The sequence below is a fragment of the Convolutriloba macropyga genome, chromosome 8 (genome assembly GCF_964194025.1).
Source record: "Convolutriloba macropyga chromosome 8, txConMacr16.3, whole genome shotgun sequence".
NCBI lineage: Eukaryota > Metazoa > Xenacoelomorpha > Acoela > Convolutidae > Convolutriloba > Convolutriloba macropyga.
The window spans coordinates 530,621-557,332 of NC_134475.1; the positions used below are offsets into that span (position 1 = coordinate 530,621).

General features: G+C 35.5%; 1 protein-coding gene across 1 annotated transcript; it reads left to right on the forward strand.

Moving 5' to 3' along the window:
• The first annotated feature begins 2,833 nt into the window (after positions 1 to 2,833).
• On the forward strand, positions 2,834 to 26,180 carry LOC142343842 (myeloblastin-like). Its single transcript, XM_075395206.1, has 6 exons — positions 2,834 to 3,024; positions 14,105 to 14,214; positions 18,851 to 18,941; positions 24,279 to 24,439; positions 24,933 to 25,081; positions 25,886 to 26,180. Exons 1-6 carry the CDS (start codon positions 2,852 to 2,854, stop codon positions 26,108 to 26,110), a joined length of 909 nt encoding a protein of 302 aa, XP_075251321.1. The 5' UTR covers positions 2,834 to 2,851; the 3' UTR covers positions 26,111 to 26,180.
• Positions 26,181 to 26,712: the final 532 nt, after the last annotated feature.

Below are 26,712 nucleotides of genomic sequence, written 5' to 3' on the forward strand. Positions count from 1 at the left end.
TTAAGCCAGCAACACGCCAGTCGTTGGAGAACAATTCGTCCAACCGTAGTCGGTTATGTTTAAAGTCCTTTGAATGGTGGCGTAAGTCCAGCTGCCCCGTTAAGCAAGCGGTCAAAATGAATGATAATGAAACAATTATTCTCTGGGCCAAAAAATGAAACTGGAAAAAAGCCTTTAATATTGATATTTTTTGCGCACATTTTGTTTTCTAGTACCAAAGCAAGAATGAATATCAAAGGTGTATTTTTCAAGGAATTTGAGATGGAGGGAACTCAACATTTTTCTCATTTTTAAATTAATTTGAATTTCAATTAATGTTGAGTAGATTAATGGTTTGAATTATTTTTATAGCTTTTCAGCAAAATTTTTGTTACCGAATGGTTTTAATGCAATCAATTAGCTTCTTTTCATAATCAAAAAGAGTTAAGTGATAAATATGACTGTACTTTGCAAATTTTTGACATTCTCGAACAAATTTCAACTAACGAATTTTGGGCTTTCGCAGAATAATTTTAGTCACGTCTGTCTTATTTTAAGCCAAATTTTCAATAAACTATCTGGTATAACAAAGTTTTCAGTTTATCCTTTTCCGGAAATCATTTAGTGAGAAATGATATTTCGTATCACTGCCGCTCTGATGCTTCTGATGCTGAGTAGAAAACAATCCAGTTTTTGTATATATGTTTGATGAAATAATACAATTTTGTTTACCCACTGTTATATTAACGTCATAAACACATTTAATAATGCTTAGATTACTTGTTAAAAAATCATTTCATTAAAACGCTCTCAAGCTACTTTCAATCATTTGTTGCAGCCCTGAGGCCCCTTTTTGTGTAATTTTTTTGACTAAGCTATTTTTGCAATGAAGCTTTTGAATTTTTGGCTTCGCAAATGAGATAAACAAGTAAAGCCCGGAAAGCACTAAGTCACTGGATTACTCTCATAGAGTTCTACTAGTGTCTAGGGGTTCAATTCAAGTTGATGCGGGGAAGACATAATATCATCCGTGTCCGCACAAAACAGTCCCAGACAAAATAGTCCCAAATTGCAAAATATTCCCAGACAAAACAGTCCCAGACAAAATAGTCCCGAATAATTATCGAAATAATTGTAAAAAGTAATCTAGAAACAATTAACAACCATAATCTATGAGTTAATTTTCTGAATGCTTTGTTTTTAATTGATATGAACGAGGATTACACCAAAAAGTTGTTTCAAAAACATATTTTGGCTAAAACTATGTTGTAATCATCTTAATATTTGTTCAATGAATTGCAATTATATGAACAACTTAAGTGGTTCTTGTGTTAATTGGTGTGCATATGTTTAACGCTATGTTTAGTTCGGTCTATTTTGTCTGGGACTCTTTTGTCTGCTTTGTTGGGACTGTTTTGTCTGGGGCTGTTTTGTCTGGGAATATTTTGCTATTCGGGACTGTTTTGTCCGGGACTGTTTTGTCTGGGACTTTTTTGTCTGGGACTGGTTTTTCTGGGAATATTTTGCTATTCGGGACTGTTTTGTCCGGACTGTTTTGTCTGGGACTGTTTTGTCTGGGACTGTTCTGTCTGGGACTGGTTTTTCTGGGAATATTTTGCTATTCGGGACTGTTTTGTCCGGGACTGTTTTGTCTGGGACTGTTTTGTCTGGGACTGGTTTTTCTGGGAATATTTTGCTATTCGGGACTGTTTTGTCCGGGACTGTTTTGTCTGGGACTGTTTTGTCTGTTCACCAATATCATGGTTGATGACTTTTGGAGACTCCCCTTCGATAAAATTGCAACAAAATTGATTCTGTTTCTTCACTTTAAGCCTTACTGGCCGCCTGTTGACCCATTATTTCCATTTCGGATAAAATTTGGCTTTTAGAACAAATTATTTGTTCGCTGTCAACTTCTTTTTTGTTTATTTACAAAAATGGTCGAATTGGTTTCAATGGAGACAAAAATTGGAAAGAATTTATCCATTGAAGAACTACAATAATCCCTCTATAAAGACTTTATTATTTCGAAGTTCCTTAAAATTTGAGACAAATTCATTTGCTTGAATTTCAGATTTTTTAGAGGATATTCTCAGTGCTAAATGGCAAGTTGTGCTATCATACAGGCTTATCTTGTAACCTAATTTTTTGGCAAATTGTTTTCCGTTCAGTTCACTGAATCAATTTGGTTTTTAAGCAAATTCAATTTTAACTAAAAGAAAAATAATATGCAGAAAACAATTTGCCCGTAAATTAATCTACCGCATCGCTTTATCTATAAATACTTTAAAACTGAGTGGAAACGGCAATTTTAAGGTTTTCGTTTCAGTTTTGATTAATGTTTTTCATTATTCTCAAATTAATTTTTTGTTTCAGTTTTGAGAAAATCAGCCAGGACTAAGACCTCGTCTCACGTTTGCATACAATTAATTTTTTCGCATTATCTACCGGTTTGCAGAGAAAGAGGCATATGATTAAAATTCAAGCATCAATACTTTTTGGTTTTTGAATAAATGGTCTCATGTTAGCCGAAACCAATTCTACGATTCATGACAAATCTTTTGATCACATTATGGAATTATTTCCAATAGTTGATCGCTGAAAATGTATTGCCTCAAAAAATGTTCTTTGTTGACCTGAAACCTGTAAACAAAATTATTGTACTGTTTTCAGTTTTATATCACAATCATATAAAACAAGCAGAGTGAACAGGTTTGAACTTAATGGACAGGCCTTGAGATTGCCTAATTGCAGCTTTAATTGGTCAGGTTTATTCCACAAACATTTAAACTTTAGTGTACTCTAATGTTACTCTGTAAATAACCAGTTTCATATTTCCAGTTGTTTGAAACTAGGCAAACCCACGAACGAAATGAGATCATTTTCAAACTTATGGTCCTCTCTGCTTCTAATAGCGTTCAGTCATTCTCTGGTCATTGACGATCCAAATATCTCGAAAGCAGAGAAAAAGGAGGGAAATGATCAACAACAACTTGCTTCCAAATTATCATCACTTATTATCAATGGAGTTGATTCGCCGCCCAGGTATAAAATCAGTTCAGTGGATAAATCCCAACTCTGAGAAAGGCGAACGATCGCTTTTAGGAAATAATTGTTTCTGATAGGTTTTCCTTAAAATGTCATAAGCAATGATTTTTGTTTTTTTTTCTGACAAAATTACAACAGGGGGAATGAATAAACCAATTATTAAACTACATTCACAGCATAGAGTTTAGTGGTGCTGATAATTTCGATGGATTTTATTAACAAAAAACAATTATTAAATTTTTCAGTAAAGTGAGCAACTGATATATGTTTTGGAAGCATTTGTAAGAATGATTTTCATCGATTAACATTAGCAAACTTCAAGAAATTTTTTTTCGGAAAACAAAATTTTTCTTTTAGGTTTTGGAGTGTTCAGTACCAATCTGCTCTCGGTTAAAGAAAACTTAGAGCTTAATATCAAGTTTCACAGAAATAGTTAATTTTTGAACCAATCATATATAATCGTGTAAAAAAATTTTGTTTTTTAAAAATTTTTATCACTTTACAAGATTGTTTTAGTCATCCTTTCGAAACAAAGATATCTTGAGATCTACTGTCAGTCATTTAGCAGAGAGCTCAGTTCCTTGTGTCTGAAAAATTTGTAATTTTCGGGGAACGTGTGAAAAAGAACTTCTCTATATAATTTTCTCAACTTTTTCACATCGAAATAGAGCAGCACAATTAAGTTTTTCAACTTTTGATAAAAAAAATTTGGTTTTGTCTACTGCGTGGGACAGAACTCAGAAAAAAATCTAAATATGCCAAAACAATGGATGTTCATTATGGAAATAAAAAATTTTTTAGAAGGGAGGTATTCTTAGAGTAAATGCTGATATAGTAATCACTGTAGTAACATATGATATAAATTGGACAAAATCAAAATTGAGACTAAATTTGTTCTTTTTTCCTTTTTCTGAATTAAAACAATCGTTAGCTGAAAAATTGACAAAAAAGCCCTTTAAAACATGTTTTTGATGTTTGGACTAGTAATGTATGTTTGTCTCGGATTCTTACCAATCAGAATGCGTTCAATTTATAAAAAAGTTGCTATGATCCGGGAAACAAAAGTTATCAGTTAACATTAGCCAGTTAAACCTATCGTCAGCCTAATTTTCCCTAATATCCTACTCAAATGCATTAAATTTTTTTTAGAAAAACTGACCCGGATTTGATCTCCACGTAAAAGCTATGTTTTAATTCAGCCATTTTGAATAGTCTGGTATATCTCTGTATGATTTCTTAGTTTTGTCTTCGAATTTGTGAAATAAAATCGTTTCATACGAAGTGAGAATTCATTTCGTACCAACATAGTGGCTCATTAATTTTCTAATAGTTTATTTTTATTTTTGTCTTTTGATATAATATAATTTTTTGCCATTAATAATTTATTCACAATATTAAATTTTCCAATCCGAAATCCGAAAAGCAAACTGCTTGCTTTTTTCTATCATAGCTCCCAACTGAAACCATTGATTCGCGTCATTGAATTCGCTTTTGACAAAAAGACATCATATCTGTTTTCCGTTTTGGTGGCCCAAAAACACTAAATTACTTAGGAGAAAAGACAGTTGCCTAAATTTTAAATATTTCATCAATTTTTTATGCAGTTTCCTCCAGTGATGAAAAGATCCTTTCCCTTCAGATCGCACAACGTAATTTATTATCAAAGAAATTGTTAATTAAATCTTAGAACTTGGTCAAACGAAGGTAGTCAAATTCAGGCCCTTACAGTTGATTAGCATTATTTCTCTGCTGATTGAAAAAAAAGAAACCGAAGTAAAGCTGAATACTTTACCAAATACTTCACTTCTATGGAAAGACTCAGTTTTTAGTTTTTCCGGGAACAAATAATCAAAAACAACAATAATTTAGTATTTTACAGTGCAGTGTACAGCGACAGAAATAAACGCTCTTAACGGTGTCGGCTGGAACAAAAACTCAGAAGAAAAGTTTATAGCTTGAGTAATCAAATATTTCTAAAATTTCGTCAAGTGTAGAGGCATTAGGGTAGTGGCGTCACCCGTGATAGAATCCCTTAAAAGAAAAAGGGACCTAAATATAAACAATTTTGAGAGAAAATAAAACTCATTGTTTAAATCAAGAAATTAATTTGTATCACTTTGTTTCCTATTTAATTGTGTACTCGACCTTTTCTTAACTCAATCTAGTTAATTGTAAAGAGAAAATCCTTGAAATTTTGATTATAACTTTTAACAGTTGACCTACAACCTCAACTTAGAACACACCTCAACAAATCTACGTTTTATTCAGTCATTTGCAATCAGTATTTTTGCCTAAAAAACTAAGCAGAGTTGATTTATTCTTCTCACAATACAAATTGACAATTGAAATTTGTTCTTCTATAAAAGAGTGAAGAACTTCAGAGAAAATGTTCAACATTGTTGCTGATATTTTCTTGCAAATTTTTCTCTCGCCATAATGTCCATAAACAAAGAAAACAATTGTCAATTACTGCGCACCCATTTTTGTAACTTTTATTTGATGCAAAGCAGAATAAAAAACAGAAACTAAATATGCCACAACATTTGATCTTTATTTTTTTTTAATTTTTTAAATAAATTTACATCAAGGAAAATTAAAGCAAATATTGTGCGCATACATGACACAATAAAAACGATAGTAATCAAATATTTAAAAAAAGAACAAGTTTGACAAATAGATTGATTGAAGCGAAAAACTGCACAAAGTAGGTCAAACTCCTATAAACGTCTATGAAAAAACTTAACATATTCTCACAAAAATATGATGCTTTATAATGGCCTTGAAGATTTTATTGCACCAATGCACGCAACCAATCTGCAATTAAATAAAACTGATTAAAATCCCTTGATTAAATCGATCAAATTTATCAAAAATCAAATAGAGCAAATATGGAGCAAACACGGCACAAATTGTCAATTGTTTAACTCCTCAAATATATTTTTAATCCGAAATAAACAATGCAATTAAATTGGTCTACGTTTCTTGCAATTTCTAAGGATATCCCCCACAACTTTGTTCAAGCAGTATATTGTTCGGGCAAAATTTACCAAAAAAAAATAGTTGAGGACCTAGAACCCTGACCTCCCCATAAATGTGTTTGACCTTTTCTGTCCATTTGCAACATCGATTTATACATGTTATAGAAAATTGTTTGCATTTCATACGCTTACAAATACAATAAAGTACAAACGGCATTAACAATTTAATGATGCAGCGAATTTTGAAATTAACACATTTTAGGTAATTCAACTTTGATTAAAATGTAAGCAAACAAAAAATAATGCGTGTTTTCACTATTTTTGCGATTATCCTTCGCGTGAATAGTTTTATTGCACTAATTTTTTGACAACCGGAAAAAAATCCGTCCAAACGTGTACCGGTGCCGGCAATTTATTATGACTGAAATTAAGGATCTTGTGATACATATGGATACCTAAATATATATCGAAACCTTTATAAGTACTAAATTATTTACCCTCTATATCTATAATTATATCATGTGTTTTATAAAATAAAAGTTATGACTTCTATTTATTCACCTATATTAATATTCCCGATAGTCTACTAAATTATTTCATATTTTGTTCATATCGGTTTATTACTAGTAATCATAATCTCAGTTAGTCAATCTGAATTCAAGTTACTCTGCAAACGCTCTTCATAACCCTAAGTTAATCTTAGCAGTGGATCCGCGTCGCGTTTCCAATAAACATAATTCACGATACACAAGTAGTTGTGTATTTGGCCAGCACTTGCTACTCAATTCATAAGACAAAGCATTCGCACCGCGAATCCTAAATTATTCAGTAATAAAAGATATAACATGGCGCAGTCAGCGACAAAGGACAGCGGCAAATCCCCACTTGGAATTCAACCCTTTTGGGAAAAGGCGACACTAGAACCCCCAATTCGCTGGGAGTTTTGGAGAATACAATTGAAACTCGCAATCCTCGCTAGAGAAGGAATTGAAGTGGACCTTCTCTTGGTAAACCCTCCAGAACATGTACTCCTACCTCCTGAACCAGCATATGAGGATGCAGTGGACAACCCGACGGCACAATCAGAACAAGACCGACGTACCCGCAATGAGCAGGCAAAAACAGCGTGGAAAAACCAATGTCAACGTGTCATGACAATCGGCGTACTTTGTGGTGACAAACCATGGAAGTTATGTGATCGAAAAGCGTCCTCTCTGATGTATTTGAGCTTAGGCATGGAAGGGCGTCGTGTATTCAACTCAAAAAATTCAACCATTAACCTCGAAACAATCTCAACGAAGGATCTTTGGGACGTTCTAAATACAACCTTCATTCGTATCCATAATATAACCTTCGATAGATACCTCTTCCTCACACGAAAACAACAAAAGGGAGAACCTATTGAGAAGTTCTATGGACATCTCAAAGAACTTTCGGAAAACTGTGATCTAGGAGATAAAGGGGACACTATCATCCGGGATGTCTTTATCGCGAATATGCAAAATGAAGACATTCAGAAGGAACTTCTTAAAGAAACAGTAGACCCGGAAAAAGCATTGGCAATAGCAATTAATATTGAGATGGGTACACTCAACCAACTAAAAATGAACGCAAGCAAAACTGAGTCACAGTCAACGGTTAACCAAGTACAACGGACACGTATCGCAAATGCTACCCCTTTCTCCAATATGAATACAACCGCACGGAAAAAGCCTACAAACTGTCATTTCTGTGGATCTAATTGGACCTCCGACCACCGCAATAAATGTCCCGCTCGGGGAAAAAGATGCAATAACTGTGGTATTGAGAACCACTTCGCAAAGGTTTGTCGCAAACCTAAAGATCCCATTTCGTACCCAAAACCTAAACCGCGGGTCAATAACGTAGAAAAAGACGATCAAAATGAAGATGTCAATCAAATTTCGGCCAATTTTGATCCCGATTTGGAGTCAAACTATTCTTCAGATGAAGATAACTGTGTAGCAGTCATATCTTCAACAGATTCCGCAACTTCGGTGGACGCAACCAACCTTCCTGTAACTCTCGGCAATACACCAACAAAGGTTTTGGTGGATTCGGGCAGTGTATGTACAATAATCAATGAATCCTTGGCGAACTCAATCATTTCCCATGACCCAAAATCAAAGTGGATACGCGAAGCGAATCCTAAACAATTGAAAACATTTTCAAATGAACCTATTCATACGGTGGGCATCCTCCAAACTTCCATTCAAAGCAGCAATTGGTACGCGAATCCAATCGAAATTCAAGTAGTGGCGGACGGACATCGTTCTCTATTGGGTAGAGATTTGTTTCCAGCTCTTGGAATTTCTATACATCAATCAAGTAATCAAGTAACAATCAATCAGGTAGATCAAGAATATTGCCCAATCAAAAAACAGATTGCTATTGATTACCCCGACTTAATCTCCAGAATTGGTAACTCTAAAGTAAATACAGTTCGTTCAAAATTCCACAAACATTATACCCCATCACATCAAAAAGGCCGCCGTGTTCCTATAAATTTGTTAGACAAAGTATCCGCTGAACTAAAGAAACTTTCTGAACAAGGACACATTGAAAAATTACAAGAATGTTCGGATAAAAACTTCATTTCTCCCACTGTAATTACGGTCAAAAAGGACAAATCTGTAAAATTAGCCCTTGATTCGAAAATATTAAACAAAGCGATCCACAAAAACAAGTATCAAATGCCAAACATAGATAGCCTCATCGATTCAATTTCACAACATATTAATAACTCAAATCTGGGAGATAATGTCTATTTTTCAACAATCGATCTAAAATACGCCTATAGCCAATTAAAGCTGCATCCCGATACGGCACGTCATTGTAATTTTAATATCATTTGCGGCGAAGCAACGGGTACGTATCGTTTTAAAACGGGATTTTATGGCCTTACAGATATGCCGGCCGAGTTTCAAAAGGCAATGGATTATACATTGGTTGGGCTGACTAACACATACTGTTTTCTGGATGACATAATCGTAGTTAGCAAAGGCACCCAGGAATCGCACCTCAAATACGTATACAAATGTCTCCAAAAACTTGAAGCAGATAATCTTAGAATTAATTTAAGCAAATGCCACTTCGCAAAACATCAAATAAATTGGCTTGGTTTTACATTTTCACAAAGTGGTGTTAAACCTATCGAATCTAAAACAGCGGCAATTGCGGAAATTAAAGCCTCAAAAACATTGAAACAATTACGGTCATTTTTAGGTAGTGTTCATCATCTAAGCAAATTTATACGTAATCTTGCCAAAATATGCCACCCTCTTCGACCTTTACTAAAGAAAAACGAAAAATTTATTTGGAATTAGAATCATCAATTACATTTTGAACATATCAAAACTGTTATTGCAAACGCTACGGAAAATACTCATTTTAATCCAACACTGGAAACGCGCATCAAATGTGATGCATCCCGCCAAGGTTTAGGCGCTGCACTCGAACAATTAGATTGCAAAGGGTGGAAAACAATAGCTTTTGCATCTCGTTTTCTTAATAGCAATGAAGAACGTTATAGTGTAAATGAACTCGAATTACTTGGGGTGGTTTTGGCCATTGAATATTTTAAATATTATCTATTTGGGAAAACTTTCACAGTTTTAACAGATCACAAAGCACTTCTTTCAGTCTTAAAATCACACCGCTCTAATAAATCTTACAACAGTAGATTAACACGATGGATTGACCGTTTGTTACCATTTGATTTTAATATTGAACATATTCCTGGTACCCGAATGGGCTTAGCTGATTATATTTCGCGACAACCAAATCAGAACGCTAAAAGTGTCAATCAATATGATGAGGAATTTATGGTAGCAACAATTTCCCGTATTCGCGACGCGATTACATCTTTATTTAGTAACGCAAATAAAATTCCTTTCCAACTAGTAATTATAAGCAACAAGTACACCCGACGCGAGTCCACTCTTGCAAACCTGCTAAAATTAGCGCGCATAATTCAAATGCCTCAATTAGTTCACTCATTCCTCGAGCACGAGTAAACAATTACAATTCTGAATTCATTTCTAACTTTAATTGCCGTGCAAATCAATTGCTTCAATCTGATACCACACCCGCATCGCGAATCCAGTCGCAAAATTTTAATTGCCAATTGATAGCTAGCTCCACACAACAAGTACTTCATGTCAACATGTCAGCAAAAGAGGCACCACAAAACAACCCATCAACTTCACCACACACCCCAAGAGTGACATATCGCACCCAATCCACCCCCATCTCATCTACCAGAGCCGGACCCAGCAACACCCAAGTATCATCATCATCCGAGGAATATGACATTGAGCTCTCTCGGGAAGAGGTATTCAAAAACAACCTCAACCAGCTCTTCACTAAATCCTTCCTGGCGGTACTCACAAGCAAAGACGCGGTGTTGAAAGAGATCCGCGATTGTGTAATGCAGGATGACGAGGCCCGCTGTAAAGAAGTGAGCACATACATCCACTCCTTCTGGAAGGATCTACACGTGAAATCTGGGTGTCTGTGTGTTGACCAACGCGTGGCCATTCCGAATTCTATTAAGGAGGCGGTGCTCGAATCCATCCACATGACGCACCCGGGTAGTTGGGGGATGATATCTCTATCCCAATATGCATGGTGGCCCTACATGCATAGGGAAATTTTAGCAAAAACATCCGATTGCGTCCCGTGTACGGATATTGGTAAGAATCTGAAACCTATTATACCAAAATCTAAATGGCACCCACACAAAGCTTGTCAAGAACCAAACGAAGAAATACAGATTGATTTTGGGTGTCCGATAATTAATGATAAAGACAAAGACATTTACTTCTTAACATGTATTGACCGTTATTCAAAATATCCAACTGTTAGAATATTCGAAAATGCTAATGGGGTAAACGTAGTAAAATTTCTTCGTGATTATGCATATACTCATGGAATCCCGCGAACGATACGCTTAGACCAAGCAACTTGTCTTTTAGGTAAACAAGTTACAAATTATTGTAACGAAAATAATATTGACATTCTCGACGCTCCGGTCGGTGATCATAGAGCTATTGGATTGGTGGAGCGAATGATCCAAACAATTAAAAGACGTTTAGCCTGCATGAAAGCCGAAAATAAAGATACATTTTCCACAGCTAAAGCAATAAAACAAATAGTCTCTGATCTACGATTAACTAAGCAGAAAACAACAAAGATAACACCTTTTGAAGCTCATTTCGGTCGCCCTGCAAATACTCCTTTACGGAATATTAGCACACTTCCATCAAGTCAAAATCTAACTTATGAAAAAATTGTTAATCACTATTTAGATGCTGAGACAGTTTCTGCGGAGGATTTGCTAGACGAAAATGGATGGATCAGTGCCAACAGAAGTGACATTGAGATAGAGCAGAAGATGTGCCAGGCCTCCTTAGACGCAGGACAAGGCTATCGGGAGTCCGACATTAAAGAGTCCCCCTTTATAACTCATCCGCAGATCACAGACCCTATCCCCAGGACAGAACAGTCCCTTAACGTCAAACTGGCTCGAAAATTACCACAAAAGAAAAGAGCAAAAAGACAACTGGCGGGTCTGTACGAAGTGCTAAAACCTGGATCCTTCGTCACCAAGTCGTCCCCAACAACGACGATAATTAACGAGCCTCGCAGAACTCCAGTGAAAGTCCGAGATAGTGATCTCGCAAAATTTGGGACTAAAGCAGAAAGATCCACCAACTTGTGGGTATATGCCCAGCGACGCCCTGCTCCTTACGAAAAAACCACAGAGTTTAAGATCGCGAAGCGTAGTAACGATCTTAAGAAACAGAAGAGGGGCGAAATCAAGATCAGACATCGCCAAGGTGATACTACATCAGTAGTATCCTCTGTGAATTCAAACTTATCGCGTGCACTAACAGTCCGCAAGCCGGATAAACCACAATTCAAAAGACGCCTTAATGTCCCCACAGCTGATATCCAAGAAGACGTCTCAACTCAAAACCAGCCTCTCATTTCAATTGTACCGGCCCCACCTACACCTACATCACAAGTACCCCCCGCACAGACACAGGACGACCAAACAAAAGGCCGCAAGCGCAATCGACCCCAATTCTACGGCTTCACAGATGCTGACATCTCTCCTACAAGTTCTCTAGCTTCAACAAGTTCTACTCAACCAAAGAAGCGCAAGAATAAAAAAGAGAAGAAACGAACAAAGCAGTCAGATTCGGTGGTAACCCTCATCTAAACGGCGCAACAATCTAGAATCCCGTCACCTCCCCGACCCGACTTACAATTGGGACAAGTTTCACCACCGGACCCCAGAGTTCGATATTTTGAATATGAGCAAGAACGAGAAATGTCGGTTTGGGATGCTGAAAATGAAATTTAAATCCAAAAACTTAGCAAAACTGTTTTAAACTACATTCATTTATTTAGTCTTGTTCCCGCTCTGCTGATCCAAATATAATGTTAATTTTACTTTTAATTCATTACAGTTCATCCTCTTTTGTCAGCCTTTAATTTCTTTCAGTATTCGCCCTGCGAATCCATTTATTTCTGTTTGTGCATTTAAATTATTCAGTACAATGTATTCACTTCACATGCTTAAATTATGACGCGTATTCGCTTTATATTTACACAATTATTTAACAATAGTAGTACCTCTACATTTTGAGTTAAGTTATGTTCGTCTCAATTTCATGCTTTGTGTTGATACTAAAAAATTGTAAATACATTAAAATTTTTTTTGTCATGAGGGAAATGTGATACATATGGATACCTAAATATATATCGAAACCTTTATGTGTACTAAATTATTTACCCTCTATATCTATAATTATATCATGTGTTTTATAAACTAAAAGTTATGACTTCTATTTATTCACCTATATTAATATTCCCGATAGTCTACTAAATTAATTCATATTTTGTTCATATCGGTTTATTACTAGTAATCATAATCTCAGTTAGTCAATCTGAATTCAAGTTACTCTGCAAACGCTCTTCATAACCCTAAGTTAATCTTAGCAGTGGATCCGCGTCGCGTTTCCAATAAACATAATTCACGATACACAAGTAGTTGTGTATTTGGCCAGCACTTGCTACTCAATTCTTAAGACAAAGCATTCGCACCGCGAATCCTAAATTATTCAGTAATAAAAGATATAACAGATCTCTAAGGACAAAAAAGATCATATTTGGTGGGGGTGCAATCAGACTGGTTATAAAGGAAAGGTGAAGCAAAAACTGAAAATTCAATGTGTTCAAAGCAAAAAACATTCGCTATTGAGATAAAATATTAAAAAGACAGAATACAGAAATGATACAAAATAAATAAGGGATTTAAATAAGCACTAAAATGTTTAAATTAGCGAACTCGAATTTTAGTTACCTGACATGAGTAAACCGCAGAGCAGTGAATTTCTCAGTGGTCCTAATACCAATAGAACGGAACTGTATTCTTAGGAATTAGAGCCGAACGGGCGCAGAGCCGAATGAGAAAAAATGAGCATCAGAGCCGAATGATTAAATTTGATCGGCCAAATGATCTGATTGGTTTAAATTAAAATACAGCAAATGTAAGAAATGGCGAATTAATTAGTTGTCGTTGCTGTATTATCTATGGTGTGCAGTCGGGCTTCTGTGGCCGCATCCCCCATCTGATAGAGGGGGGGGGGGAGGAGGAGTTTGCGACCACCGATAGACCTTCATTAGGGTATTTTGTAATTATTTTTCACAAAAAATGCCATTGAAATTTCGAGTTTAGTATCAACCAGTCATAGCACGGAAAAATATCGATTTTAAATCCCATTTGATGGCATTCTGTTCTGCGCCCGTTCGGCTCTAAAATGCCTCCGTATTTTTTCCCTCCTCTGAACTGTTGATTGCTTTATTTTGCTAGAATAATTTCGCCGTGACCAGCCAACAGGGAAATTAGCCAACAACCAAAAATGAGAGCTTTAGCCAATAATACTATTACATACATTTTAAATCCTTATATGTTAATATAGCACTTGGGGTTGCAAACAATATGCACTCTCTCAGCCTCGAGAATGGGTGTTGGGGGAGGGACCAACAAAATATCTGTTCATGCTGTTTAGGCTGTTTTACGCTCGTCTGCTGTACCGGAGGGAGTTCTGCGGGGCTACTGTTTTGAACGAGAGATTTGTACTTACTGCTGGTCACTGTGCAAACAAATTACGACATCTTGGTTAGTTGTAAATGATAGCTCAAAGCAACAGACATTTTATATCTTGCGTTTGTGGAACGGTTTCTCTACCCAGTTAAAAAATAATTACAAAGTTCATAAGATTGAAAGACCTAACAATGACTGAAAAAATTCATACTTCTGCGCCATTCATATTTCACATGTCTAGATACAGACTTATGAAAAAACAATGCTCGACCAAAACGTATTATGAAAAGACCATACTTGACTCATTTCAGCTATGAAAAGACGTTAGCTGGACTTTAAGTCATGCTCGACTTTAGGCATCAATTCTGTTTCCCTCAGTGTTTCTTATGACCCCAGTTACAAATTATGTGTTGTTATATAGCACGTTACCAAGTAAAAATAATGCACGTGCATGTGGGGATCATAAAATATACATTCCCACTAAGCCTGGGGGGGGGGGGCGAAATAGAATAGATCCGACTTTAGCTCGACTTACATTTCTCTCAAAAGACTTTAACTTGACCTCAAATTTTCTCAAAAGACTTTAGCTCAACCCAAAGTTAGGGGTTGCACTTAAGCACGACCCAATGTTTGCAAAAAAGACTTTAGCTATACTCAAAAAGGTTTTTTCATTGTCCAGCTAAACTTTTGCCATAACCAATTACAGTAGAGCAAGGTCGTTTCATGGGTTCGCCATTTTTTCCATAACCAACACAGTCGAATTAAGGTTTTTGTCATGGGTCGACCATTACTCTTCATAATCAATTAAAGTCGAGCAGAGTCTTTTCATTGGTCCATCATTAGTTTTTTCATAAGTTTGCTTTTTTTTGCCTCCAAACTTTAACCTGCAACTCTTTCTTTCATTTTTGCTCACAATGTTGTCAGCACGTATGCAACTTCTTTTTTACGATGTCAAAAAACTACAAATTCCTCAAAAAACTGCATTGTTTTTGAAAAAGAGACAGTTCATAAATTTGGAACGGAATACAAACTTAATAACGCCACATTTTTCTCATGGCTAATGGGAACAGGAAAGTCAAACTACGGCTACCTGGTTCCATTCAACCAAGTAATGTGGTGATATACACCAGCTGCCATAATGCTTTACCTTGAGAGTTGACAAAATTCTTTTGGCAGTTTTCCAACTGTTTCTTAAGTTGGACTGCTCTGGTACAAAGCTGTTCTGTCTTGCTACTGTGCTGCTTCTGTACGTACAGAAACAGAAAAAGTTAAGAATTCCGAGTTGGCAAAAAAGAAGACTTATGAAAAGACTAATGTTTGACCCATGAAAAGACCTTGCTCGACTCTAATTGGTTATGAAAAGACTCTATCTTGACTCAAGAAAAGACCTTAGCTGGACTTTTACTAGTTGCTGGACCCTGTAATTATAGTCAATATTGCCCCCCCACTAGACTTTTAAAGTCTTTTCATTAGTCAAGGTCTAGACCTGTGTTTGGTTTTTGAAATGACGAAAACTTTTGCGTGTTCCATTTTGAACCGAGAAGACTTCGTTCTGTTAAAAAAAAATAGTGTAGTTGGTTTTGGAAACCGTCCGTTTAATCGGTTTTGAACGTGCGAAGCCGCCGTAATTTCACTCTTTAACGCTAAAAATTCGATTAGCTTAACTTTGAGCATACGGCGTAAAAGAAAATTTTTGAACGCTAGAATACTCAGGTATGTGGAGTTTTGACGTGTGAAAGCTTAAGTATTTTCAATTTTGAGCACAAGAAAATTTTGTTGTATTCTGTTTTCAAATTTGTTCAATTGATCAATTAGTAGTCAGCTTCGGATTCAATTAAAAGTAAACGCATGCAGTCTCTTTTTGTTTGTAAGCAAATGGGCACTTGTTAGCTTCAGCATAGACATCAACAGAGCTGCAGCAAAGAGAAAAATTTTATACGCCGTTATCTCCAGTAGACTGACCAATCAGATCCAAGGCATTTACTGTTGCATCGATGGATGACACTCTCAAATTATCTTATAATCGTCAACAGCTTATAAAATATGTAAACCTAGACTCCTAGTCATGCAATGTTGTTTTTCTCTAGACTAAATTTATTTTGCTTCTTAGAACACTGAATTCGTCAGTGCAGAGCATTTTAAATTCAGCGTTTACAATGGGTGCAGAAAAAGAATCACTAATATTACTATTCGGCAGAGTCATGAAAAAAGTCCTAATCGGGAAAGCTTTGCTTCTTTCCGATTTGTTCCCGATGAAATCAGTAGTCAGCACAGAATATTCAAAAATTTGTCTACACAGTTGAGAGAATTCCTATGACTTCAATTTTACTCTGAAAAAGTGGGTCTTACCCATGAAAATATAGCCCCATTCATGGTATACTAATGATTGGGGGCTATAGGTTATCTGACCACTCGTCTGGGGGAGACCCGAAAAAATGACGGGAAAGACCCGAAAAAATGACGTTATGGAAAAATCTTCCAATTCTGTCGACATCTTTTTCGACCGCCAGTCAAAGAATCAAATTTCACATGTGAAACCACGTCAATAGACTAGCAGTAGACATAGAGCTTTGAAAAATTAGTTGAAACTCGTTGATTTTTTTAATAAATAAACTTACACCCTTGCGTAATGAAACCAAACTTTTCAGCGATAAATTATTTGTTTATTACTGTGTGTTGTTTCTGTAAATCATTCAATTGATTGGACAGCCCTAACAAAATCTCAACTTATTGAAGAGGGAATTGACTTTGATATTCTCAGTCTTTATTTCTGAGGATCAAAGTTCCGTAGTAATAGTAACTTTGTACAAAGGAAATAGTCAGCTCATCTTTCTGGCTTTAACGAAGCCTAGACTAGTTTCGCTATTGGTAATTCTGAAGCCAATTGAGAAACAAATTGATGATTAATCAAACTTGAGGACTTTATAAAGTGTCCTCGAGGTTAAAACAAAGACTAACATACAGAAAACAATTACCACCTTCAAAACTAGTCAGACACTTGTCAGTTATATAGTGGAGAATAGTAGAATATCACAAAGGTGGTCAGTCGCTGAGTTTTCCCCGGTCTGCATTATTATCTGAGTTAATAATGAAGTTAAAAGTTAAGGTTCTTTCCTATTATACCACCCGCCTTACTGATCAGATAACCTATAGCCCTGATTATGGTAACTACGCCATAATGGAGTGGGGGAGATAAATTCGTGGGGACCAAAATTGGAAAGAACCAAAACATTGATCTAATTTTTGGAATTAGTTGATTAATTCAAACAAAAAATGTTTAACAGCAGATTTGAGCCACCGAATTTGGGGACTTTTTGAGTACCAAATAAAGCAACAGTAATCTACAGTATTGCAGATAATACATTTCCCAAAATTTAACGCAAAAACATAATATCTGGACTGATTTGGAACCGCTGAAAGGAACTGGTCGGGTTATATCATTACTTGTCATTGATCAAAGAGCAGCTGTTACCACTTTAGCCAACAGAATAAGTTCGGTTTTACAAAAAAATTGGGCTCGGTTGAAATTGAATTGGAACGTCTTTTTTGGAACATCTATAAAGTCAAATTACAATGCAAATTTTAAAATAAAATTGCGAGTTTTTTCATTAGCTGTCTTTTTGATAAAAGCTTTTATGCTATTTGTTTTCCTATACTAAGTGCACGCGAGCCAGAAGTAGTAACTTTCAAGAAGCAATGTAGGTTTTTTGTTAACAAAAAGATTGAAAAACGACCTAGACAAAAACATAGCCCTTTCATAATTTTCGGCTAAAAGACAGCATTACTAAAAATTTCTCTCAATGAAAAATCAAGGGTACATCAACAAGGATTTTCTGAATTATTGGCGAGAAGTAGTCTTTTGAGCTGTGCACATGTTGTTTTTTATTTAATATTCTGGGAGTGGGTAGGCCTTAATGGCCGTGATGGCAAAGATCTCAAGATTACGTAACTGTAAATGTGATCAATTTGAGCTATTTGAATATCAAAAATTTTCCAAAAATACAAATATAAAACTATTTTAATAGCCCAACTACTTGAGTCTCTTGTCACCAACTATATCTATAACTCTGCTCGAATGTGGCAAGTTGCTAATCATCAATTCATTTTGGCCTGGTAGCAGTCTCTCGGTCTTGACTATTTTGCACGTTCTGTTTTATGTGTTAAAAGTTTTCAATCTGGCAGCTCAGAAGTTAAGTTAAAACACTCACGTGCACATTTTAAAATGCCGAAAGTCTGCAGTGCCAGAAGTTAAAGTGCCAGAAGTGGCTACTTAGTCAGAAATTGAATTCCGTTGACTTTCGTCATTTTAAGACGTGCGTGTTTCGTGTTTTAAGCATGGTTAAGTGCATCTGCAGAAGTCACTTCGAAATTCTAACTTGATATCTTGAACCGCTTCGCGGTTCTCGTTGAACGCCAGAAATTGAACGCCTCAGTGACTTCAAGCAGAGTCACTTAACCATTCCGTCATTACAGCCATTGTTTCATTCTAATGTTCTAATGGGAGAGGAGTACTAACGGCAGTTGATCTCGCCCAATAAGTGGGGAGCTAATTCATATTTCAATCTCACCCAATGAGAGGGGCGAGTTTATAAAGCAGTTTGGAGCTATTCTGTTTCTGACCAGAAACTAATCATGAATTCAATTAAACTATGGGGAAAACATTTTGGAGAAAGAACTTAATTGTGATGGTGCTGAATAAGAATATATTTAGTTGACGTCATAACAGTGGAGGTAGGAGACTACACACGGAGAGATCTGCCCAAGAAACAGTACAGTGTCGAGAAGGTATTCCTCAACCCACTGTGAGTCCCCTCAAATTTCATTAAATCTTATTGTTGGCCGCACAGTGAAGCAAAAATTGGGACTTTTTCCTCCCAACCCCCATCCCCCCCTCCCCCCAACTGGCACGTTCCCTTGGGGGTTGCAAATAGTATGCACAGACTAAGCTGTGGGTATCTGAAATCCGAAACACATTATCCACATTATTGACAAAGCTCGAGTTCACAAACACATTATTCACAAACACGAGTCAGGGCTCAGTAACTTGAATTTTCGCATCTATTCTGTTTCACCCCTCCCCAGCTGAGTGGGAATATATTTTTTATGACCCCCAGGCGCACGCGCATTATTTTTACATAGTAACGTACTATATAACAACACACAATTTGTAACTTGAGGTCATAAAAACATTACGGGGGGACAGAATAGATCCGAAAAATCTTATCAAGAACTTGACCATGGAAGTTTTGATAAATAATGATAAGACCTTAACAAGCTCTTAGCAATGTCTAATAAGAACAGTTCTTGTCAAAGCATTACTTCCAAAATCCCGATAAAAATTTGAAAATCTAAAAAGACATTTTTTTGGCTACAGTAAGATTACAAAATTGGTATCTATTCTCTTATGCTCCCCAGCTTAGTGAGCATAAATTTTTATGACCCTCAGGCGCACGTGCTATTTTCTTAAATAGTAACGTTCTATATAACAACATATAATATCAAGAACTTGACCATGGAAGTTTTGATAAATAATGATAAGACCTTAACAAGCTCTTAGCAATGTCTAATAAGAACAGTTCTTGTCAAAGCATTACTTCCAAAATCCCGATAAAAATTTGAAAATCTAAAAAGACATTTTTTTGGCTACAGTAAGATTACAAAATTGGTATCTATTCTCTTATGCCCCCCAGCTTAGTGAGCATAAATTTTTATGACCCTCAGGCGCACGTGCTATTTTCTTAAATAGTAACGTGCTATATAACAACATATAATTTGTAACTGGGGGTCATAAAAACACTGAGGGGCCGAAACAGAATAGATCCCAAACTTGCCTAGAGATATTAAGCACCAATTTTATGCGCTCAATCAATATGCATTAAACAAAACTCAGATTATCGGCAAAAAAGTGGCAACCAAGGTCCAGGCAACAATTTATGAGGAAAATATGAGCCCATACGGATTTCAAAATTGACTATGAAAACACGATCCAATATTCTAGATAAATTTTGCCCAATTCTTTTAATTAGTCAAGTTTTGTCTTTCTATACAACTTTATGCTTAAGCATTGTCTTTTAATAAAACGAGGAAATATGAATTTTTAATTTTATTTACATTCTTTGTTGTTATTCATTTGTATCTTCTAGCATCAACAAGCTGATGCCAAAGTGACATTGAAGAAAGCAGTTCAATTTAGGAAATCGTTGTACATTACGACGCAAACGTACATTTGGCCGTCTCCTATCGATTTAACCAAAATGTGGACAAAAGTGACAATACCTCGTCACATTTGTTCACGATTTATAGCACTACTTTCCCAGTTCTTTTTGCGTTCACTTAGCTTACAGCTAGAGTTCTCGAATTTATTCTTAACTATCTTGACATGGTTCAGGAATTAAATTTTGTTAATTACCAGCAACATATTATGAGTACGTTCAAGCATCTAATTAGCCTTTTCAATGAAAAACCGTTATCTAATTAAAAATCAATTAGATTCTTTTCGACTTCTGCTTAATTGGCACTTAAGTAGCAGTTTTTAATCAAAAATAGCTCAAATTTACAAAACTTCGACAAATCTGAGAGATATTGTCAAATATTATCAAATTTGAACAAAATTCGCCTTACTGTCACTGTTTTCAATGCTCGCTTATAACTCAACTCTAAAAAATGGGCCGTAAAAAAACCGACAAAATTAAGCAAATCTGCTTGTTTTCGTGTCTGCTTTGCGACCTTATGGAAAAATTTATCAGTTAGTTTAGCAGAAACTTAACGCGTTCTTATGCAGCCAGTCTAAAATAATTCCCTAATTTAACACTTTTGAGCCATTTTCTACAGAGAATTAGAAAAGTACAGACTAAGAATGAGTTCAGCAGAGTTTAAGTTCAACCAGTCATTCAATATTGGTTGCTGGTGTACAGAGGAACAACTTCCGGAAAGATTTAGCGTTCTCGGGTGCACTAGTATCAAATTGCAAAGATTATGTTTAAAACAATACGTGTAATACCCGGCCAATTGCTCGATGGAAAATTTTATAGAAAAACCAACGTCATCTAAATTATGGAGGAAAAAACTTGCAATCAACCAAAATTTCATCAATAAATTCTTGTTTAAATTTGGCAAAAACAGTTTTGGTTTTCAATTTTCAATAATTTGCTGCCATTGATTTATAGTTTCTGTCCTAGTTTTCTGGATAATTTTTTCAAGCAAATCTGGAAATTTTAGCAGTTTTTATTTAAAGGCCTCCTCCTAGGCACCAGATTAAATTTTGATTTTAAAGTCCAATGAAATTATGCACTAGGTCTATCGCTTATTCTGAAACATTTGAAAACAAGTAATTGGCCTAATAGTTATCTCAAAGCTGTTTTTTTATGTATTTTCAAAAAATCATCGTTGTGTGATTTTGTTCGGCTGCCGAAACTGAATATTTTTATTTATTGGTACATATATATATATATATATATATATATATATATATATATATAAAATATTTATATATATATATATATATATATATATTGTTGCTAATTGTTCTTTAGAAGATCATCACTAAGATTTTTTGAGTCTTCTTGTGGTAAATTTTTAGTGTTAAAAACAAAGACTTTTGCATCGAATAGTCAGATTTATTTTGCTCTTTAGTAAAATGCCCTTTTTTCAATCTCTCGAATATTTTAATCACTTAACTTTGTTTGAAGTCTGTTCTGATTTTTATCAATTTGTTGATGATATATTGCGGTTTTAATTTCACTTACATCATAGTTTAAAAAGAGCAAAAAGAGATTGGTGTAAGGCTTGAGATTTTTTAACCGCTTTTCAACTTGGGCAGCTAATGGTTTTTGGCTTCGATTCTATCTATCTTCAAAAAATACTAGAGAATTTGTGGGTTTGGCCTCTAGTTGTTAAATTTTGCTACAGCAATTGATCTGGTTAATGGCAAAACCATTTGATATTTTAATAGGGTTCAACGAAACATTATTTCCCGTTATTGTCTTACTTAATAATTTTTACCATTGATATTTAGTATACACGAATCAACTTGCTATCCCGTATGTAAAAACTGTTTTCTGCAAGAGTTTTTTTGTCGCATAGGATCAAATGTCTCGCATCCGATTTCTCCCAAAGTGAGTAAAAAAACAAACATATTTCTTGTTTCAAGTTGTTATTTTGTTTTTTGTTTTCATGTCCTTATCACTATGGCCTCGCAAAAATGTATATATTTTTTAATTTTGCCAGTATTTATTGCTCTTTTTGTTAAGTTAATGCTGATTATCTCTAAAGACAGAATCCATAGTCTACTTAGTACATAGCCAGCCCTAATTAACGTATTTGGTAGATAGTTTGTGGTTTTTTTGTGTTTTTTCAGCATGTATTCTGAAATATTAGTGAGTTTTTGGAATTCTGCCCGTATTTTTCCTATACTTTTTAGATCACCACTTAATCTCAGTAGTTGACAGTTCCAATTGTAATTATAGTGAGGCATAAATTAAACTTCTGAAAGTCTTCATATCTCAATTTTTTGAAAATCATATCTAAACAACTTTGACCCGCATTGTTTTCATTTATTATAAATAATTTAGGAGTTTTAATTGTTGCTGTGCTTATTTCAGTTGTCCTGTTTCTTATTATCATTAATGACAAGCATCATTGTATTTCAATTAAGGCATAATTGGAGCGTGTAACTGTTTTCAAATCGTGTCGAACGGTTTTAACATCTTTGACATCACTTATTTTCAGAAATATGTCGGGTTTTTGGTGTTTGTGGTTCTTTTTGGTGTTCTGTCATTAAGTCACATTTATGGCTGTTTGTTTCGGCTTTTTAGTGAGGCTTGGTTGTATCTATTTATCAAATCATTTACATCCAACATTTTTGACAACTTTGACACTGTTTGTTTTTATAACTATTTGTGTTCTGCCACATTTTGTTAATCTCTCTGCAGAACTTTCTCTCAGCACGTATATTGAGAAAGCGAACAACTTCGTCACTTTTTGTTAAAAAATGAAAGATTTTTCAGATTTTCAAAAGTTGCTTTTGTTGTTTTTGTTTCCTTCTTAGTCTATGAATTGACATGCATTGACTTTTGAATTAGGCTAACGACAATATTCATGGTGTCTAAATAAGTCATCTGAACCGCTTTGGAGCATGTTTTTTTATTCAATTACTGGAGCCTCACTAACTTGTTTTGGTATATACCTTGTTAACTAATGAAGACTGCTCCTCTAATGAGGTTACGAGGCTGGCAGCTAGACCTATAGTGTTTTCATTTCTTTGAATTGTATTTTAGGACTTTTTTCTTTTTAAATATGTTTTCCGATTTCTACAGGGCCCACATGGGGAAACAAACACGTTTATTTTGGTCTGGGTCTGTTCAGTTATCCGCTTAGATGGGTTCTCATCGGAGTTTAATTCAATCTCCGACCTGAACATAATAATACTGGGCTTTTGTTGGCAATACGAAACCAACTTCTTCAAATAGCAAATACCATTCGAACAGGGTCTTTTTTACTCCTTTTCAATGATGAAACTGTATATGCTGCTTCGTAGGCTGAAAATCTCGTTTCATTTTGTTGCTTACAGTCATAGTACATCAAAAAACCAGCTTCTATTGCTTTTGATTTTTTAATGATTGTTATCACAGTTCGTAATGTGACATCTCGGCTTCAAAATGTGATGTTGATTTCTTGGCAACTTGATCCTATGAGTTTTCGGCTGGCATAGCATGATCACAAAAGAATTTTCTGTATGCCCTAGTCGGAAAAAAAGTTGATCTTGCAAATTAAACTTTTTTCTTACAAGAATCTTACAACATTAACTTTTTCTTTCAAGAATCTTACAAGATTAACTTTTTTCTTGCAAGATCTTACAAGATAAACTTTTGTTTGCAAGAATCTTGCAAGATCTTACAAGAAAAAATTAATCTTGTAAGATTCTTGGAAGAAAAAGTTAATCTTGTAAGATTATTGAAAGAAAAAAAGTTTATCTTGTAAGATCTTGCAAAATAAACTTTTCGCCTCGACTAGGGGGACTCTATTGAACCATAAATGGTTATTTTATACGGTGCCCAAGAAAGGTCAACCCGGGTACGCAAAGGTCGCATAGGGTCTTTTGGTAAGTCGAGATCTCAACTGAGGACCTTTCTAATTTTCAGGTATGGGGAGCGAAATAACGTGCCAATGAATGACGTGGCTCTTGTGAAGACGAGGAAGGTGATTGAGAATGGGAATGAGATAGCACTGCGACTGTGTAACTGGGACGAAATCTTGACTGACGAACTTACCCCCCACCAAATTATCGGATTCTGTGGAATGGGTGAGAAGAAAACCTTTGGGGCTTTTGTAAACAACATTGGCAACAGCTTCAATTATCCTGAAAATTGATTTCTTTAACTTATAAATAACTTAAGATACTGTTTAGAGACCAAATTTTTTTTAGAAGCTAAGAGCCATCTTATCGATAAAAGCTAATTTGCAATTTGTGTTCTCAGTGTGCCATCAGTTTTAGGATGCCTTTTTTGTAAATATTCACAAATAAGACCTTCTTTCTTTTGTGTCAAATTGACACGTTGACTGCTATCGTGGAAAACAGTGACAACTTTGGAATCGACGTTTTGCTGTGTAATCAAGTCACAGAAATGCTGGAAAATGGTGGAAAATTGTGAAGCAAAAAAGGTCAGATTGTGAAAAGCAAATAATCTGTTTGTTTCTATTTGTTAGTAAAACGTTTTAAAAAACTTGGCAGAAAAGGGAGACCAGAAATCTACAAGTGCAGATATTAAACAAAAGTAGATATGTTTGTTTTTAAGGATCCTTCATCACTGAAGCGACTCATTCTGCTATTCCGGGCAAACTGAAGCAAATGATATTCAAACGGACATTCCTGCAGAACCCAGACCCCAGATACCTCTCCCCCTGCCCAGAGGAAGTCATCTGTGTCAATCCAGTCTTCGAAAAGGTACCAACTCCTATCCCTCTTTCTATGAAGTATTCTCTGGTTTTATTTCAAATTGGCTCTTTTCTTCTGTCTGGCATTATGAAAAATGGGATCTTCTCCGTTTGTGCCCCCCTCTCAGTGGGTGCATAATATTTGCACGCTCCAAGCATACGTGTAATAATTATGCACAACAATGTAGCTTGTAATATGGCAGCTGTTCTTTATTTGGGGGTGCATATCGTCTGGTGGGAGGGGGGTTTGAGCATACTTGGGTGCAAACAGAAAAGAACCAAAAAATATAAATGATTTAAACTGTTTCTGCATTGATTTTTGATAATCTTTTTGTTGAACAATCTGGGTGCTAATTCATTCTCAGAAACGCAGCACAAATGCGTCATCATGTGAATGGGTTTTCGCTACTATTCAAAATATAAAAATTTGTTTTCTAGACACGTTTAGTTATTTTGAGATGATGTCAGATTTTTAATAAGAAAAAATAATGTAAGTTTTCACTGATTTTAATCTGGATTTGCTCTTCACAGACTGTATTACTACTCTGATTTTGAACTGGGCATTATGAAAAATATATACTTGATTTGTTTGAGCGCTGTTTTTTAGCGATATTCTGTGTTTGGAATAATTCAGTACTGAAACAGACAGGTTGGTATAACAGGAAATATTGCATCACTTTGTTGAGGAAAGTGGCAGAAAGTGTCACGAAGTTGCGGAAAATCTGTCGCTATAGTGCTCTTTTTTTCGAAAACTCAATGGACTCCTTTTTCACTTTTGTCGATTTTGTAGGTTTTGAATTCAATGTTTCGATAGGGTAATATCTGCATGATGGACGATGGGGGACCTCTGTACAAGTTTGCATGTGGAACAATGATACCAGAGTGTCTCCTGGGAGTGGCCAGCTACTCTCTCGGCAGATCAGACACCCCAATGCAAGTGTGCAACAATGGCAGTTTCTTCACACACGTTCCTCTGTTTGGTGACTGGATCGATTATATCATGAATCATTACATCAATATAGAGAACAAAACTGATTAACTCTCTCTATTTGCGGGGATTTATAAATGTTCTCTTTTTTTGGCTCTTTCCCATTATCACCCCCCCCCCCCCATCACCCCCCCCCCCCCACATAGTGCCAAGAATATATAAGAACCCATCATAGTATAGTTGGCAATAACTGGTCATTTCTGCTTTCAGACCAGGAACTAATCCTTGGGCGGGGGGGATTAGGGGTCCAAAGTTACAAAACCTGAAAAAGCTGGGGTGTTTGTAATGAGGAAGATCTAAGTTTGGATGTGGTAGTTGTGTATGAATAAATTGTACTAAACAGTAAAAAATTGTACTAAACAATGAAAAAATCATACTAAACAGTAAAATCTCGGACCTGAACATACACTATGGTACCAAAAAGCTACGTACAGCATGATTTCTGCTTTTAAAGCATGATTCGTGCTTCATAAGCATGATTTGCGACAAGGCGTGAAAAAAGGTGTGAAATTTAGAAGTTTTAAGAGATATTTCATTCTCCCTTTCTCCGCTTAAACAGAAAACATGGTTAAACCACTTTGTTCTTATACCGTTTGCCAAGTTGTTACGCTAAGAGATGTCGGATTTTCATGGTCTAAAATACAAAAGCAACT

What these genes read in the sequence shown, in the direction of transcription:
- LOC142343842 (XM_075395206.1), top strand. Translation starts at nt 2,852, where the DNA reads ATGAGATCATTTTCAAACTTATGGTCCTCTCTGCTTCTAATAGCGTTC. An exon ending in AAACAAATTACGACATCTTG is followed by an intron (nt 14,215 to 18,850) that starts GTTAGTTGTAAA and finishes GAATATATTTAG; the next exon opens with TTGACGTCATAACAGTGGAG. An exon ending in TCAATCCAGTCTTCGAAAAG is followed by an intron (nt 25,082 to 25,885) that starts GTACCAACTCCT and finishes ATGTTTCGATAG; the next exon opens with GGTAATATCTGCATGATGGA.